The 16,910-nt window shown below is 40.7% G+C and overlaps 1 protein-coding gene across 1 annotated transcript in view; it reads right to left on the bottom strand.

Moving 5' to 3' along the window:
* The window catches only part of akap12b (A kinase (PRKA) anchor protein 12b), a 43,986-nt gene that overhangs the window by 15,642 nt on the left and 11,434 nt on the right, over nt 1–16,910 (bottom strand). Inside the window, exon 2 of the mRNA XM_070849218.1 lies at nt 7,736–7,811. Coding sequence (XP_070705319.1) covers nt 7,736–7,811 — 76 coding nt within the window. The remainder of the gene's footprint in view (nt 1–7,735; nt 7,812–16,910) is intronic.

Genomic DNA, 16,910 nt, shown 5'->3' with positions numbered 1-16,910 from the left:
ATCTCAATACATCAGAAAACGTGCCTGAGTTCAGGAATGTTTGAGGAGGGATCTTGAATGGTCTGGCGGATGGGGGGTTGGGGTGTTGGGGCGCTGGGCGGAGGGACTTTTTGTTGCCTGCAAATAAGTGAATGACATCATCAGACAGCACAGAAGAAAACGCCTCCTACTCTTCCAAGAACTTCATGGGATGATGTCGAAATAATTGGAGGAAAGGGAAATGAGGGCCGTGAATGCGTGAAACTGCCTGAGATCAGAGAGATTTTTCATTCAATACCTCTCCTTTCTTCTCCATTTTATAATTCTGTTTTAGTCCTTTCACACCATCGTTTTTATCTGCAGAATCCACACCCCACTCCTCTTTAATCCTTCTCCCTCTCCACCACTTTCCCCTCTGTCTCTTCTATCCTCTTGAGCCCCCACCCCACCTCTAGTTTGTGTGTGGGCCGGAGGGATGGATAAGAATGTCGGATAGGAAACACAGTCATTTCTTGACATCACTGCTTCCTTTTCCTTTTGCCCGTTTCCTCGAATTACCCTTCATTCTGTACTACGCACAGTGTGTCAAACAACCCTTCCGCCTTTTCTTGCTGAGACTGTCTGTACATTATGTGATGTAGCGTGATGAGATGAACACTGTGGGTGCCATGTCTCAGATTTCATGGAAGTGTTTCACGGCCATCTTTTGTTTATTTTTGCTGAAAAACAATGGAGGATCATATTTACAGTTTTCAGCATTGGAAGTGAGGTGTTGGTTCCAAAGAAATCACTATTATCTTGCACACAATTGGAAACAATCAAATTTGCGATCAAGTAAGAGTGTTTTTGTTACTGTTGGTTTTCCTAGTAGTCCCCTTAAAGTCCTACAACCCAAGACAAAAACAGTGCTTTTAAAGTTGGGCAAAGAGCACCATTTCTCAGAGGGGTATGTTTAGCTTGCCTTTGCCATCTGTTATACTTGCATTCCTGAAATATCTGGACCAGCAATTTGGCATTCCAGTTGTTGTTATGCATCATCTTGTCTTTGAGTGCGGACTGAACTGTAAAAATGGAGAAGTGGAGATCTAAAGAGGCCCCTCCTAAAGCTTAAAAAGGCCTTGGAAATTGTTCCCATTTACAAATGAGCAGAACAAGTGAAGAGATGAATGAAAAAGACAGACTAGTAGTCTGTGGTGTGTGTGTTGATCCACAGAAATGTGCATTTCAAATGTGTGTGTGTGTGTGTGTTCTAAGGTAGTCTCTATGAAAGCTTTGCACCAAATAGTAGAAAGAGGATGGTAACAAACAAATACATAATGTTACTAAGAAAATGCCAAGATCTTGCTCAACCTAAAAAGTGGCCCATCTTGTCTCTGTGCCAAAAGAAAATGTTCCCACTCCCCATCCAGCTGTATTTCATGAGAACTTTCCCCAAAACATTCGTCACAATTGCTCTTATCCTCCATGCTCTTCCTGGCCACTTATCCATCTTCCTTACCTCAGTCTCATGCGCAGCTCTGTTTAACATTAAGATTTGGCTGAGATCCACTAACTTCTGCTTGATCTACACTCAAAAATTTTTCATCTTAAGTCATTTAATCTCACTGAGTGTTTAAATCTAATTTTTCTGAAAATGGCCAACGGAGTGAGTATATCCACTTGTTTCCACAACAATTTTGCTCGTTTTGGGACTTTTACTAGAGACCAGTGTTGGTAACTTAATACAAGGTGGAACAAGGCAGAACACTAAAGTATCGAGTATTCAACTCCAAGATTACACTTAATTCTTGCATCAGAAACAAGTGAAAAACCTCACCTCACTGACACATTCCTGGCACTCACCTAAAGAAGATTTTGCCATTAATTGCAAGGTAAAAATGACTTATTATAGTTTATGGATACTTGCTGCATTGAAACAGGGGCCATAACGTTATTAAAGACGGAGGAGAAGGAGGAGTCAGTCGCATTCTTGGTCCATTCTCTCAATCCTCCGTGTGCCTGGGGGAGGTTAGGGGTTGAGGAGGGAGATTAGGTTCCCTGATGCCGGGAAAGATGAGAGAGGAGTGCCTGCGGAGACGAGTGGGTCCTGGGGGGTCTGAGAACCCTGGTGGGAGTCTACCATGAGTTTGACCTTATTACTGTAATTTTAGGCCCTCTTTATACTCCTAAGACTGTCGAGTTTTAAATGATTTGGTGGTGACAGGGATGCACTCCCTACAAACTATTAACCTGGTGATTTGAATACAATATATTCAGTATATATGCTTTATATGATGAACACTAACACACCATCAGACAATACAACATCTGCTGTATTTGTGCTCAAAAGCTCCCAGTTTAAAGTCCTTTATATTATCATTATATTATTTATTATGCAAACAAAACTGACCTAAACAGCAAAACAGAATCATCAGTTTACGTGGAAGTGGCGTCAAGTTTGGGTTCAATCGCTAACTGAGCTAAGTGAGCACATTTATATTCATAGTACTTGGACCATGGTCAGTTTGTCCATCACTTTGGGCCGCACTGAAATGTCTCAACAACTGTTGGACAGATTGCCATCAAATAGTTTGGTATGTATCAAGGCAACGTTTGCTGAATGATGTCTCAGTAGAGAAAGTCATTCATTAGTATATGGGGAAATTGGCCGTCAGTGATTTCTGACAGTGCAGTTAGTAGAGAGATTTGGCTTTTGATTAGCTGACCATAAGCAGATCTGGTTATTGCTGACAATCTGTTCGAACTTACTAAAGTTTCGTTTAAACAGCTACAACGTTGTTGATGTTGTTTCTGTTGGCGGCGACCTACAGCTCCACATTTGAGCAGGAGGAAAAGCATGGCTTCTGCCTGATCAGCTGAGACAGCAATTGACAAACGACAGCTTTCTAATAGACTTCTCCTATCCACTCTTGCCCTTAAGTGTATCCTTAAAGCACCCACTTTATAACAAATGACTGAATAAAACATGCCGCACAGATGTACATAATTGAAGTGCTGACTGGACAATGATGGATCTTGAGGGGCTGAGGGCCTTTTAAGCACTCCAATCTAAAACTCTGCCTCTCTAACACTTTCCTCTGGGATCACTTCCTTTCTCTGAGGGGAAGAAATCATTGTGACATCTTGCAGCAAGTTGATGGATCAGCGTTAACACAAATGCAGCCCAAACCAAGGACAAAAGAATTTCTCCCCATAGTGAGTACAGTAGAAAAAGGTGCACATAAACATCTTAACAGAGAGCATTGTCTGTAATGAGTGTTGTCAGTTGGAATGTAAAAGGAATATGGGCGAGAATCCAGGCGGAACGATCCAGCGGCTGGATTGTGTTATGATGTACAACGTGAAGCCTTATTGGCAGAGATCAGACAGAGCTTAAGTGAAGGGAGAGGTCCCTTCCACAGGCATGATGAATATTTTGGCAACACGAATATGTTGGTCCCCCGAGCCGAGCCTGAGTAAGGCCATCCTGGAACTAAATCATGGCCACACACACACACACACACACACACACACAAACCTACAGTACGCACAGACTGCAGTACAGTCACCTCGTAAAAGTTAACACCTGCAACCAAAAACACAAAAAATGTGGCATAAAGACATACTAGTGAATCATTTCTGAAAATCCACGACACACCTGGGATCTGCCTTACTTTTTGACTGCTTCAGTATGTAGTATGCAGTATGATTCATCACATTGTACAGTATCAGGTTGTAACTACTACTTGTTTCCATTATTGATTAATACATCCATTATATGATCAGTGAGTAGCTGTCAAAATGAGTGTCAATCACAAGTTCCCATAACCTGAAGTGTCCTCAAGTTTTTGTGAGATGAAAAACATAAAGAGATTCAGTTTCTAATAATATGACAAAAACATGAACTGGAGAAGTTTTACTTGATAAACAAATTAATCAAAATATGTATTTTCCATCAGTCTGTTTGATTAATCGCTCAAGCGAATACACAGTACAATGAGTTACAGGAAGTTTCAAAAATAAATGCTCTGTTCATCTTTTGGACTGACAACGTGCTGTATCTGATACGGATTCCTGCACATGCCTAAATGAATGAATTCAATAAATAGATGTAATGTGATCAACCACACCCTTCTGGTCCCTTGAGTAGGATGAAACAAGCACACGTGCAGAATTTGACCTGTGAATGATGTCCAGCTTTCCTACAAATAAACACAAACTCCTGTGAACACACGAACACACTCACACAGTCAGCATTCTCGCTCTTTAAAGCCTTCCAGAAAACTTCATCGAGCTTCAGAACCTGTGAGCCATCTGGGAGGGACCATCAACGCTCTGGCCAGTGAATTACATCAGCTATGATGTCAGTCTTTGGGCTCCCACTGCACCCCATGAGCACACACCCCTGAAACTAGCAAACCAAACACACATGCAGGCTTGTATGCATATCTATGTGGAGAACACAGCACACAACAAATCTTACTGTTACTAATGAGATTAACATGTGAAAAGATCAACATGGTTACTATAATAACACATTATTTACGGCTGTACACACAAAGAAATGTAGTTAGAGAGAGACTGGTTTCATTCTGTCAAAAACTGAAGTTATAATATGTCTAATTTTGATAAGATTTGTAGGATGTTGAACTTTGTTACCGACTGATCCAATGTGTGGTTGTATCACTCATAAACGACTGTGTGTGTATGTGTGTGTCAGTGTCTTTCTTTCCCTTTATCCTTATCTATTTTTACTCTTCCTAGCTTTTTTACTGCCTCTCTCTCTTCTCTTTAGCAAAAAAATGTTTTTGAGCGCACCCCTCAAAACCCTCCCATGTAATATTTATTCAGTTCCTTTTTGTCTAATAACCCGGTAAACTCTGCATACTTCAGCCTCAGACCTCCTGTCTGGGCTTTCTCAGCCCATCTGGCACCCAAAGGAGGTTCAAACAGACTTTAATAAGAATGATTTTCAAACAGTATTTGAAACAATTTGTTAATGCTAAGCTGAGGGCCTCCCAAGATAAAGTCCGTAAGGCTTTTCATTGGAGGAAAGAAGCAGCAACCACAAATTTCCTGTTTGAAAGACCAAAACCAGACCAAGTAACAACAAACAGAAACAACACTGAGCTTGGATTTAGCTACTTATGGACTGCTTATTTCTTACCTGAATTTTCTGCCCTGCATTTCTAAGGATTTCTCAGTAATCAAAATACAACTACCACATCCCATTTAAAAGGAACAGTCACCTTGTGTGAACCACCAGATTCAGTGTTTTAATCACTGAAGGGTCGACTGCAGACAGAGGCAATGGAAAATGTAACTCCACACCATCCTCATACTTTGATACCACTTTAAACAAATACTTTCAGTAATGTAATTAAACATTCCATGACAGATGATAGAGTGCGATATTTTTGTTGCAATGTATATTCCTGCTAAATCATACTTATAGTGACTGATTTCCCCACAAAAATGCCCTTAAAAGTCAGCAGCAGGATCCAATATTAGGAGTTTTTCCAGTATCATTTAATTCTTGCCTACTGTTGAGATCTCAAAAATGGGCAGAGAACCAACAGGTATTGATTTTTGAGTAAAGGAAGTTCGAGTTTAGTGTCTCATTCTAAACAGGATGGCCAGTGGTCATGTTATCCATGTTGGTGTGTGATGTGTTTGGAGTGTGGCGTTTCACCACCGGGCTGTTCACCACACTGTAAACACTCTGGTATACCTGATAGTGGCAGATTATGGTTGTGGGTTTGCATATGTGTCTGCTTGCACGTGTGTGTGTGTTTGCTCATGTGTCAGTCTTTTGATCTGCAGCCCGACTTTTGTTGTTTTTTCGCCGTTATCAGAGAGATTACTCACCTCTTCCTGTCTCCCACAATGCATTACTGTTTTTATCAGCGTTCACAAGAGGTGGAAAGATGCTAGGATGTGAACCCCCTTCATACCTTCCACTCCCATATCGTCTCTCTTTTTCCCCCATTGTGTATCTCACTTCCTTTCACTCCTCTGCGCTACTTTAATCTGTGGCCTTGAAGCATTTTCACAACTTCAGTTGTTTTCTGTTGTTTGTCTCCTGTTTTCAGTCCTTAGTATAAGCTCGGTGCTGCATTATCATCTCAGATGAAAAATATGTTGATATGTGTGAGCTTTGAAATGCAGAAAAAATTGGTGTGCAGAATGATGGCATCACAAGTGATGAGGAACGGGTGAAAATCTTATCCGATCATTTTATGGACTTGCATACAAAATGGAAAGGAATATAACATGTTATTTTGGTCTGTATACCTGCACACAGAGTCCATCTTTATTGTGTTCAAAAGGTTTGATTACATTGGCCAGAAGACAATATGACTTTGTTTTGCGAATAATGAAAGTAAATGGTCTACAGCTTCTATTTATGTATGCATAAATGCACAAGATCTAAGCATTCCCAACAAGATGGATGTGTGGTTCCCCCTTTTTCTATTCTAAATCTTTCTAAGTTATTAATTAACTTACAGTAAGTGTTCACAGAAGCAATGATTTCAACAGCCAAATTACTCTGCACTCGTCTATGTGCAGTATCAAGTCATACACTCTGTATCTCTGCTCAGAAGGGGGTATTGGGTTACTCTATAAACGGACAGAATCGCTTCATTAAATAGCTTATTAAATAGGTTATTTGACAGAGTGGTATGTGACATATCTCTGTGTTTTAAGTAGTATAAGGTTACCCCTTCCCCTGGGCCATAACATATTATGAAATACGCAGGTTGCTTTGTGCAAGTCCCGGGTCATGGCCTGCTAAATATTTAGGGAGGGTGTACAGGCCCCTGCAGCCCTCCCAGACTGAGGGAGACACGATAGAAATGGCAAAGAAAATAAACAAACACAGCTTTGCAGCAGGTTGGTGGTCATATTAATTTAAGTGGAAGAAATCTGTTTCACCCAGTTTATTCCTGGTTAATGATTATCTCAGATTAGTGGTTAAAGAAAAAAGTTCATTGTGTGCTTTTGTGTATCTCCCATGTGAACACCGACAGTCTAATTTAAATATTTCCACTTTATAGGAACAATGTTTTGACTAGTCCATTAAACAATTAGACAAATGAGGTCTACGTCTGTGCTCATTCCCTTCTACTGCAAAAAGACAAACTTTAATGACTCTGTGCAAAGGCATGCAGTCGTTCTGGGAGAATCATTTTCACACAAGTATTTTTTCTTTCAATTTTTGGACAAAGTTAAAGTGCTTTTTCTGCAGTTGCTCCCCAGTGAGGATGTGATCTGAGTACAAAATCTTCTGTCTTGAAGCGCAGCATCACACTGAGACCAAGTACATATTTACAAAATGGGTGTATGTATGTGGGTTAAAATTGACGTGTAATCACTTGATGAGTTAAGGAGTCGTGAGCAAAAAACACACAGAGAGAATGAGTGTGTTGGGTATATGGGTGTGTGTGAGTGTGTGTGTGGCTCCTATGTGAAAAGCCCATGTAGGTGTCCCCTGTGTGTTGACAAAGGGATTAGTTAAGGATCAACTAGATCTTGCAGAGCCATGAAGACATTTGCAGACAAGAATCTGCACACACACACACACACACTGAAAACTGACCCCACACAAACAAGCTTACCTCCTGCCACCACTGAAGAAACAGTACAAAATCCCAGACACAAACACACACAAACACTGCCACTACTTACCCCACCGAGCTCAGAAACATCACCTACAGCCACACACTATAAATAAACAGTACTGACAAGACAGACGCACACACACATAAACACACACCTTCTGCCAGCGTGTTGTCCTCTGAGTGTCCATTCAGGCTGGTCATGCTGGAGATTTGTCCATTTTTCTGCAAAGACTGAAAAAGACATAAAGAAAATCAACAATCTGAGTCAAGTGGTATTTGAGGTTTTAAAAAATGAGTTATGTATGATTTGTTTTCTTTTAAGGAATAGTGAAATAGTTTGACTTTTTATGAGTTCGTTTTTTACGAGAAGATTGATATCAATCTCATGAAAGTAGCTATAGTGCACATGAAGCTAGCAGCATGTTAGCCTAGCTTAGCATAAAGACTGGAAACGGGGGAACAGTTAGCCTGGCTCTGTACAAAGGTGAAAAAAATCTGCCTACAATACCTCTAGAGCTCACTACCTAACATGTCGTTAGCTTCACATCTGTCCATCAAGTCGGGAGCTAAAGCCAGAAGGAGGTTAGCTTACAGTAGCTTAGCATAGAGGCTGGAAACAGAGGGTAACAGCTAGATTGGCACAGTGGAAAGTTAAAAAATGCACCTACCAAAAATAACACTCAGTAATTCACAAGTTGTTGGTTGTTCAGTCTGTGCCAAGCTAGTTTCCCTGTTTCCAGTCTGATATCATGCTACAGTACGCTAACCGTTAAGCTAACCCAGTCCTGGCTCTTGCTCCATACTTAACACATAGATATGAGATATCAATAATTTAATCTGGCAACAAGAATGCGACTAAGGGTATTTATATAAAAATGTCAAACTATTTCTTTTAAGCATTCATGACAAAGCACAGCCTTCACCAAAGCACTAAACTTGTTTGTCAGCACTCTGCACCATAGATACAATCCATAATGCAAACAACCAAATAAATGTCTTTATCGAAACCGACCCATCATGCTTTATGATCAGTGAATCAGCCTACCAGACCTACCAGGATTAGATCCTTATTAGATCATTAAAGAGTGTTACACATAGTTTTATAAGCAGGCAGTAAAAGTTATCGTTAAAAAGACAAAAACATCATGTCAAGGACTGAAAATGGGTTAAGTCACATCAGGTCACATTCACAGCATCTCGTTAAAGTCATTCCTCTGTTGGTGGGTCAGATGATTTTGTTCAGCGGTCAAATCTGTGGCAAGTTGGCAAACAGAAAAGAGCTTTATAGCAATCGTACTAAATGATATTTTTTCATTAAGTGTGTTAACATGTAAAGAAGACAGAGCCTGGCTCACAGCACCTTATCAGTGGATCTGGGTCCCAACAGAGTTTTTTTCTGGTAGCAACCAGCTCCAACTGACAGCCGTACAATGGCAGGCAGGCCAGAGCTTTGTCTGTCCCAGCCAGGGGAGAGGGAACCAGAGCCTCCCCACAGAGCTGCTAATCTACCTAATGGACAACTCAGGCTACATTCCCACCAGCCCAAAGTCCTCCAGGATAGCCCTGAAATATGACACCACAGAGGAGACACTCTGCTTGGGACAGGTTGGAGGTGGGGGGAATTGTACCAAAAGATGAGAAAAAGAAAGTGAGAGCTGTCTTGAGGAGTGAAGGGAGGGAGGACAGGTCATCAGGTGAAGGGCTGTCCTCAACAAGATGCCGTAACTAGGAGGAATACAAGAAAAGCCAACTCTCTCCCTTTGCAAACCGTTTTCAAGTTGAAATGTGTTGCAGGAGGTCACAGGGGGCAATAAGAATGGAAACAATTGCTTCTCTTCTGTAAAACTTCTACTTAACTACCATCCAAAGACACTTAGCTTCATTATGTGGCAGACCCCTGAGCTCCATTTCATCCCAAGGACTGTCATAAGTCATTTCTTTGATGCACAAATAACGTATTTTGTTTGCATTGTCTTCTGATCTGCTAACCAGATCAAATGAGGCGACTTGGATAATAGTGTGGTCATAACTGCTTGTAGATGTAATCAGAAACCCTAACTACTAATACAACAACACTCTTAGCCCCTGCTTGCCCCCTTCTAAGTGCTCCCAGCCAGCAAACAGAAATTGAGAACATTGTTGTTAGTTAACATGGTTCCTTTAGCGATCCACCCAGGAACACAATACTAAAGTAAGTGTGTGCCAAACACAGCTGCCCCATTAGCACATAGGTTGTGTGACTCCCACCTCCTTTGTAAAAAAAAAAAAAAAAAAAAAAGGAAGGAAAAAATTACAAATACTGGATACTGCAACATAAAATGCAAATTATGATCTGATCGCATAGCTGAGATTGAACTGTCAGATGAGAAAACGACCCAATGATATGATTGGTGTTTCCAACCATTCCAACCAGTCATGTAAAAGATCTGTAGGACTAAATGTATCAGCAATATGCAAGCGACTGTGTTTGATTATTGGTGAAACGTGATGCTTCCACTATTCACTTATATCTGCATGTTGGCGAATCATTTTTGATGTACTGGGAAGATCATTATTGCGCACTGGGAGCATTTACACCCGCACATATACCCTCACATATAAAAAGCTCATTGGTTCAAATGCTTTCACACGGTGGTGGATGGTCTTGTCATTTCAGTCCTTTTAAAGCCCTCAGGACCTCCGATCAGATTTAGTGTGTGAGCCATCAGCTGACCTCCAGACCTGCAGCGACCCCGCCCTCCCCTAGTTTACCTCATGACTGGCATTCCCAGCATTCCTTGCCCTCTTCACCAAAATTCCACAGATCCCCCAACACCTGACTCTGCCCTCTTATTTCAGGCCACCTCCCCCAAATGGTTACCCTTTCACCACCTCTCTCCCTAAATTACCTCACAAGCCCCCTCTGACCCTGTCAAAATACCACTCCTTCTTGGTGTCAAAAATGTTGCTGCCATATTCTCACGGCAGCAACTGTTAGACGCAGGGCAAATCCTTCAAGAGCTATGGCAGAGACTTTTTAGGATGAGGATGACTGAGCCTCTTCTGTCATAATATAAAAGAGTAAACTCAACCCCAGATCCCTGGGGAATTATGTCCATATCGGACGATTCTGCACCTTACAATTTACACCCAATACTGATATTCAGTCACAACAGCAGAAGTGGTGTGTCCTACATATAGTGAAGTGGAAAGAAAGGGTGTGGTCGTTGGGGTGTGGCATGTTGGACTTTCATGCAGACTGGAGTTTGCGTCCTATTGCAGACCTTCAAGTAAAGATTTCACAGCATTAACCATCACCACAATCTTTCCATGACCTCTACCAAGTGTTTTAGTAGCCCAGCCTTAACCATAACACAACCATTTATTAATTTATTATGTAAAAATGTAGCCTTATCCAGAGTTATATTCACCAATACATGCACAGACGTGTCATGTCTTGCCTGAATTGATGTCACTTGTCGCAAAAGTCCAGAAGTTTTGAAATGAAAAAAGCTATTTGCTTAGCTGTTACTAGCCTGAAATAGCAGAATCTCCAATAAAACGGTCGTGTTGTGTTGTGGGTAATTTAGGGGATAGGTTTTGACTAAGATGGACTGGACACAGGTGGTAGGTTTAAACTTATAAACTTGTTTTAATGCTCTTCTGAAGAGAGTGATCAATATTTGTGTTAAGCAACTCTCATGTGATCGGTTAAAGGAAGAAGACTTTACCTCATAGGAAGGATTTCATGTCCGACCTGTACAGAAATGCTTGAGAGTGAAGGCTGTGCCGGTATTATAAGAACTGCAGTTTCATTCCAGTGAACTGACACTGAACTGACCCAAAAACTGATAGGTTCAGTGTTGCCAGAGCTGCTCCAAATTCCTTTCATTTCCCAGACAAAATATGTTCAAGTGTCACTGCCAGTTGTGCATTTTTTGACGTCTGCTTGGTCACCATGGTCTGCCACAAAGACCTAAAGACAGACTTAGACGCGCTACAAAAAGTGCACAAAGGAATGGTCACAAAGCAAAACATCTGCTGAACAAAACAAAAGTGTGGAAAAAACAGTGTTTTGTTTTCTGTGTGTTTTTCTGAGTAATGTGATCTGATTTGATTTACTTTATTGGAAGACATTTGATCAGCCAGTTTTATTTCATTGAATTTACTTTTCCTATTTTGCAGCATTCTGGCGCCTATATTCAACAAGATTAGATAGAGAGACATCATGTGCAAGAGATACATCCTGAACGTGAGGATGTATGTTTGCTTACACGTGTACAGTATGTATAGGTGGAACCTTTTACTGACTATATAAAACCACAAGGACCAAGTACCAGTCAACTCCTCCTGCTCCTGCCTCTCCTATAAGCTTTTTCAACTCTATTCATTTGTTCTTGTGCTCGTCATTTATCACAAGAGGCTTATACTCACAAAAGACGATTTTATCTTCCTCCTTCCCTCTGCGCAGCCTCTTTCACTTTAGTGTTTACACATCCATTAGGCACTTGGTGTCTGACAGCCAGCAGACCTGTGTGCCACTTTGTAATTGCTGAGTCACCATTCAGACTTATAGCTGCTATTGTTACTTTAATCCAACCTCTCAAATCAACTAGCAAGTACAATGAGCAGGCAGGTAAAGCTGAACTGGACAGAAACTTAAATCTTAAAGGAACTTAAAGGATTAAATCACAAATCCCAGAAATCCACATTAAAGGATCAGGCTGGAAAAGACCAAAATCAGTAATTCATTTTTCATAATTTTCTTGTGCACAATAAATAAAAAAAACTTTACATTTCCTACAGGTATTCCTAAGGTATTAATGTAACTATTTATTCAAAGCATGTACTCTGTTTCTATGACATAGAGCTAAACCGCTAGCCCACAGTTCTCGCCCCCCATCTCTTGACTAGAAAACCTGCATAGTGAGTGCTTTAACGTTCACAAATATAAACAGATAGATCATATCTCGCCATCACGTAGGAAAGTCAGTGTTGAATTGTTTCTGGTGCTCCTTTAATCACAAAAAATAAGTCTAAAGTCTAATTTGTTACTTTTATCCTAAAATCCTTGCCATCTGATTGTCAACATTAAGAATGGCAAACAATTGCAGGATCAGCACTGGAGGAAAGATTAGATTTTTGCTATTTTCCTATGATCTTTTTTACCACTCTTTCTGCTTTCACTTTCCTGAATTTATCTGTGATTCTTATTTCCTCAGAACTGCCTCTCTCATTTACTTCTTGGCAACACCTCTAAACTCAGTCACTCCTGGAGAGAGAGACGACCCGCTGTCTCCTATATCACTCCACAAAGGCCAGCCGAAGAGATTTATATACCTTAAACCAAACACAGAACGCAGGGGGAAGGGGGTTAATGGAAAAGAAGAGGGTGACGCAGCTGGCAAATTACATCTAAAACCAAGGTCTCAGAGAGAAGAGGCTGAACTAAGTATGCAAAAACAGCTTTGCTGACCTTTACTTAAATCTGATCCACTCAAATAAGACAGAGGAGGCTTGTCAAACAGAGTACAATACTGATGAAGCAGAGACAGCAGTCATAAATCCTCACCAGCACTGTGTAATGGCAGTATTTTGACCATGCACAAATGGACAAGGAGTACACTTAATTGTTGAATACTGATTTTAAATTTCCCTAACCCTGCACAAATATAAAGACAGAGTCCAGTGTCACAGTCTGTCTCAGTAAACTGCTGCTGTTGCTTCGAAACACTAGCTATCACGTTTGGATTATTCCCACATGAACATATGAACACACGAGCAAAGTCGCAGTAGGAGATAACAGGCTTAAAGACTCTCTGTGGGGTCGTAGTTTGTTCGTGACAGTTAACCTCATGACCTCTGAGGTGTGGACAGAGTCCCAGAGCAGACGAAAGGAGAATGAGACCATTGGAGGGGGCGACTGGGAGGATGGAGAACAGAAAGATAAAGGCTGAGGAGAGGAGGAGTGAGGGGAGGTAAAAGCAGAGATGTGAAGATAGAAAGAGAGAGGAGATGAGAAACAGAGAGTGAGAGTGAGGAGAAAAACGATGGCAAGAATGTACTCCTGGGAGACTAGTCCTTCACTAAGGACTCAATTTTAATGGCATGTTTACGTTCAGTCAGTCATCCCGTTGGAGTCCAGGCCTTATTGTGTCTGGCTCTTGCTCGATTTTTCAAAGAGGGGAATTCAAGCTAATTTTGACAGATTTTACACCATTGTTATATTTCCTGCTACAAGCAGACAAAATTATCTGCTGTTTAAAAAAAATGTTCCTCTTGGTCCTCTGAAAATACATCAGATTATAGGAAGCAAAAAGAAAAACGGAGAGATGTCGATTGGACACCAGAGGGTCTTGTAGGAGTAGTTAAACATTTTAGGAGACATGCTTGTCTGCAAATGATAAATATGAAGCAATTCTCAGTTCTTAGTTAGCGTAGCCTAGCTTAGCACAGCCACAGCAACCAGCCAGAAAATAGTCAGAGGAAACAGTCCAACACCACAACTTGTTATACAGACTAAACAAACAGGGCATCACACATACATTTGTGAGTTTTATAGTTGCTGGTAGGTGGATTTTGTTACTTTTAGATAAGGCCAGGCTAGCTGTTTCCCTCTGTTTCTAGTTTTTATGCTAAGCTAAGCTAAGCTAACCTGCTGCTGGCTGTAGCTTCATAGTTATCATACACACAGACTAGATGAGATCTTCTAATCTAACTATTCAAGAAGGCAAATAAGTGTATTTACAAAAATGTTTTTAAACTAACAATATGTGACTTAACTACAGTATTAAGTATCAGTAAATTGTATTATTAAAATCTAGAGAGTCCAATATATTCAACATGCTCCAACTGCCAACTGAACCATCATCATCTGAGCAATCCTGATGATTAAACTCCTCCAATAAACTATTCTAAGCAGGCTAAAACAAGCCGCAAGAGGTATTTGCCAATAAATATTTCACCTAGGTCTAACGGGAGGTTTCAGGGGCCTGTGTGACCATCATGTCCGTCTCCCTCTCCCTCTCCCTCCCTCTGCCTTCATGTCTCTTCACCCCTGCCAGCCCCCAATCTATTATCCCTGACCCCCACATTCAGTACATACCAAAGATCAAAGCCTGACAAGAACCCCGACGAGTACTCTCACTGTTTCCACAATCCTTTAACTCTGCTCAGGTGCTCAGACTGTGGGTACCTGTGCTTCTGTGTGCGTGTGTGTGTGTGTGTGTGTGCTGCTCAGAGCAGTTTGAAGTTAGATAGAGAAACACTGTTGAATCAGTCATGGATCACTAAAGGATTATAATAAAGGCTGTCTCTGTTCAAATCATGCTTTTTATAATAAACAAGTTTTTGGCTAATTTGTTTGAGCTAAATTCACAGTAAAATTTCAAAAACATTTGGATTGGAGCGAATTTGACATCAAGTCATATCCAGATGTATTACAGATCCACTTCTGCTCTATATACAAAGCAGGTTTGACTATGTGATTTTATTTATAGTGGCGTTCAGGAAGAGAGGCATCTGTTACAATAAATCTGTCAACCCCTCAACCCACTGTCAACCCACTCAGACACAAGCAAAAGTGTGGAGACAAAATCTCCATGTGTATGAATTATGTCTTTGTGTCCTAAAGTGTGGCAGCCAATTAGTCTGTTAGTTTATCTTTAATGGATGAAGCTCTATTCAGTCTGGTGTTTGTCTGACAGTCAAAAATTGCAATTCATGACAACTTATCAGGATTGAATTAATCATTAGTAATAACTGGATAAATTACAATCACTACATTTGACTTGTTACGGTTTTATGGTTCAAATCAAATCTGTAGACATAAGACTAGAATCAGATTAAAGCCACAAAATGAGAACTTGAGACTTGACTCAATTAAGATTTGGCGACTCGGTTATATAAAACACTTCTAACGCAGCAGCCACACAGCACAACAGATCAAATACTGTGTCGATTTATAGTGGTCATGAGACTTGCAACTGACTTGCTATTTGCTTTTGAAAACTTCAAACTTGATTTGCATTCGCCCCAAAATGTTGGTTATAACTAATAAAAATTATTAATTTACATGAAAGCGGCACAAAATTGCTGTTTGTTGTTACTCATATTGTCAGAGATTTGAAGAGTTGAAAAGTATAAATTACCTCTTAGTTGGAAACTAATTTTGCAAAGACAGATTCTATGATATGGTCTGTGGCCCACTCCTTCTTACCACATCAGTCTGTTTGCATGAATGTCATCTGTATTTAATTTCAGGTTCACGTGAGAAGAGAACCTGAGGGACACTGAATTAGACAAATAAAACAGCAGAAGGATGAAAAGCTAAGACTAAAGTATGTGCGTGTCTGTGTGTGTTAAAGAAAACCAACAGACCGAGTGACCCTAAAGCCGCAGAGTCACACACCTGTTAGCCGCCATTTTAGAACAACAGATGCAACCAGGTTGTCCTCTTCTACCTACATCAGTGCATCACTAACCCTTTAACCCAAAGTCTCTATACCTCCCACAATTTGTCTGTTTTTCATCACCCCCATCCCTTCATCTGTGCGGCTGCTACACTTGAACAGCAAACGGAGCCAAACAACAACAACAGCCTGGTCACAGGAAAGACCCCCCAGGACACGATCATAATCAGGCCACACTGGCCAGCGTTTGACCCCACGGGCCTGGCTCTCTAAATAGGTTGAAATAACAAATCCACCCCGTTTGCTGACCCTCCTGTCATGAATCTCTAAATATCTCTGAGCCCTGATAAGCATCTGAGCTCCAGAGTCATATGTGAGAAAAGAAGATGACTAGTGAGAGGGGGGTGTCTGGAACGCATACAGACGCTATAAATGTGGCTTTAATTAGTGAGACATTTAAACCAGACTGTTTGTTCTGGCTTTAGGCCTGAAATTACTCTTAAATTATTGCCCTACTAATGTCCATATGTTTGATCTAAGTTTTGGCACAGAGACAACATTCAGGGTCAAATGCGTCACTGAAACTTGGGGCCATCCAAATAGTTTGGAGAATAGTTTCCACAGTCAGGTCCTGATAGTTGGTGTACATATCTGAGAAGCAGCTCATATTCCGTCTTAAAGCTGAAATCTGTAACTTCCAATGCAGTGACAAGAAGTACATAATAATAATTCAAAATGTCGTAAATACAGTGAAGAGGAGAGATAACTTAGATTAACTTATAAATGGAATTGAGATCATGAACTTAATTTATTTTATTCCACTTGGTGGAAGTGGAAAAACCTGTAAACAGAAAAGTAACATATCTTCACCTTATGTTGGCAAACTGTTGCCTATTTACACATCCAGCAGACACAGAGCAACATTAACATTACTTTGGAG

The sequence above is a fragment of the Pempheris klunzingeri genome, chromosome 18 (genome assembly GCF_042242105.1).
Source record: "Pempheris klunzingeri isolate RE-2024b chromosome 18, fPemKlu1.hap1, whole genome shotgun sequence".
Classification (NCBI taxonomy): Eukaryota; Metazoa; Chordata; class Actinopteri; order Acropomatiformes; family Pempheridae; genus Pempheris; species Pempheris klunzingeri.
Note: the sequence above shows the minus strand (reverse complement) of the source record. Positions and strands in the feature narration are given on the sequence as shown.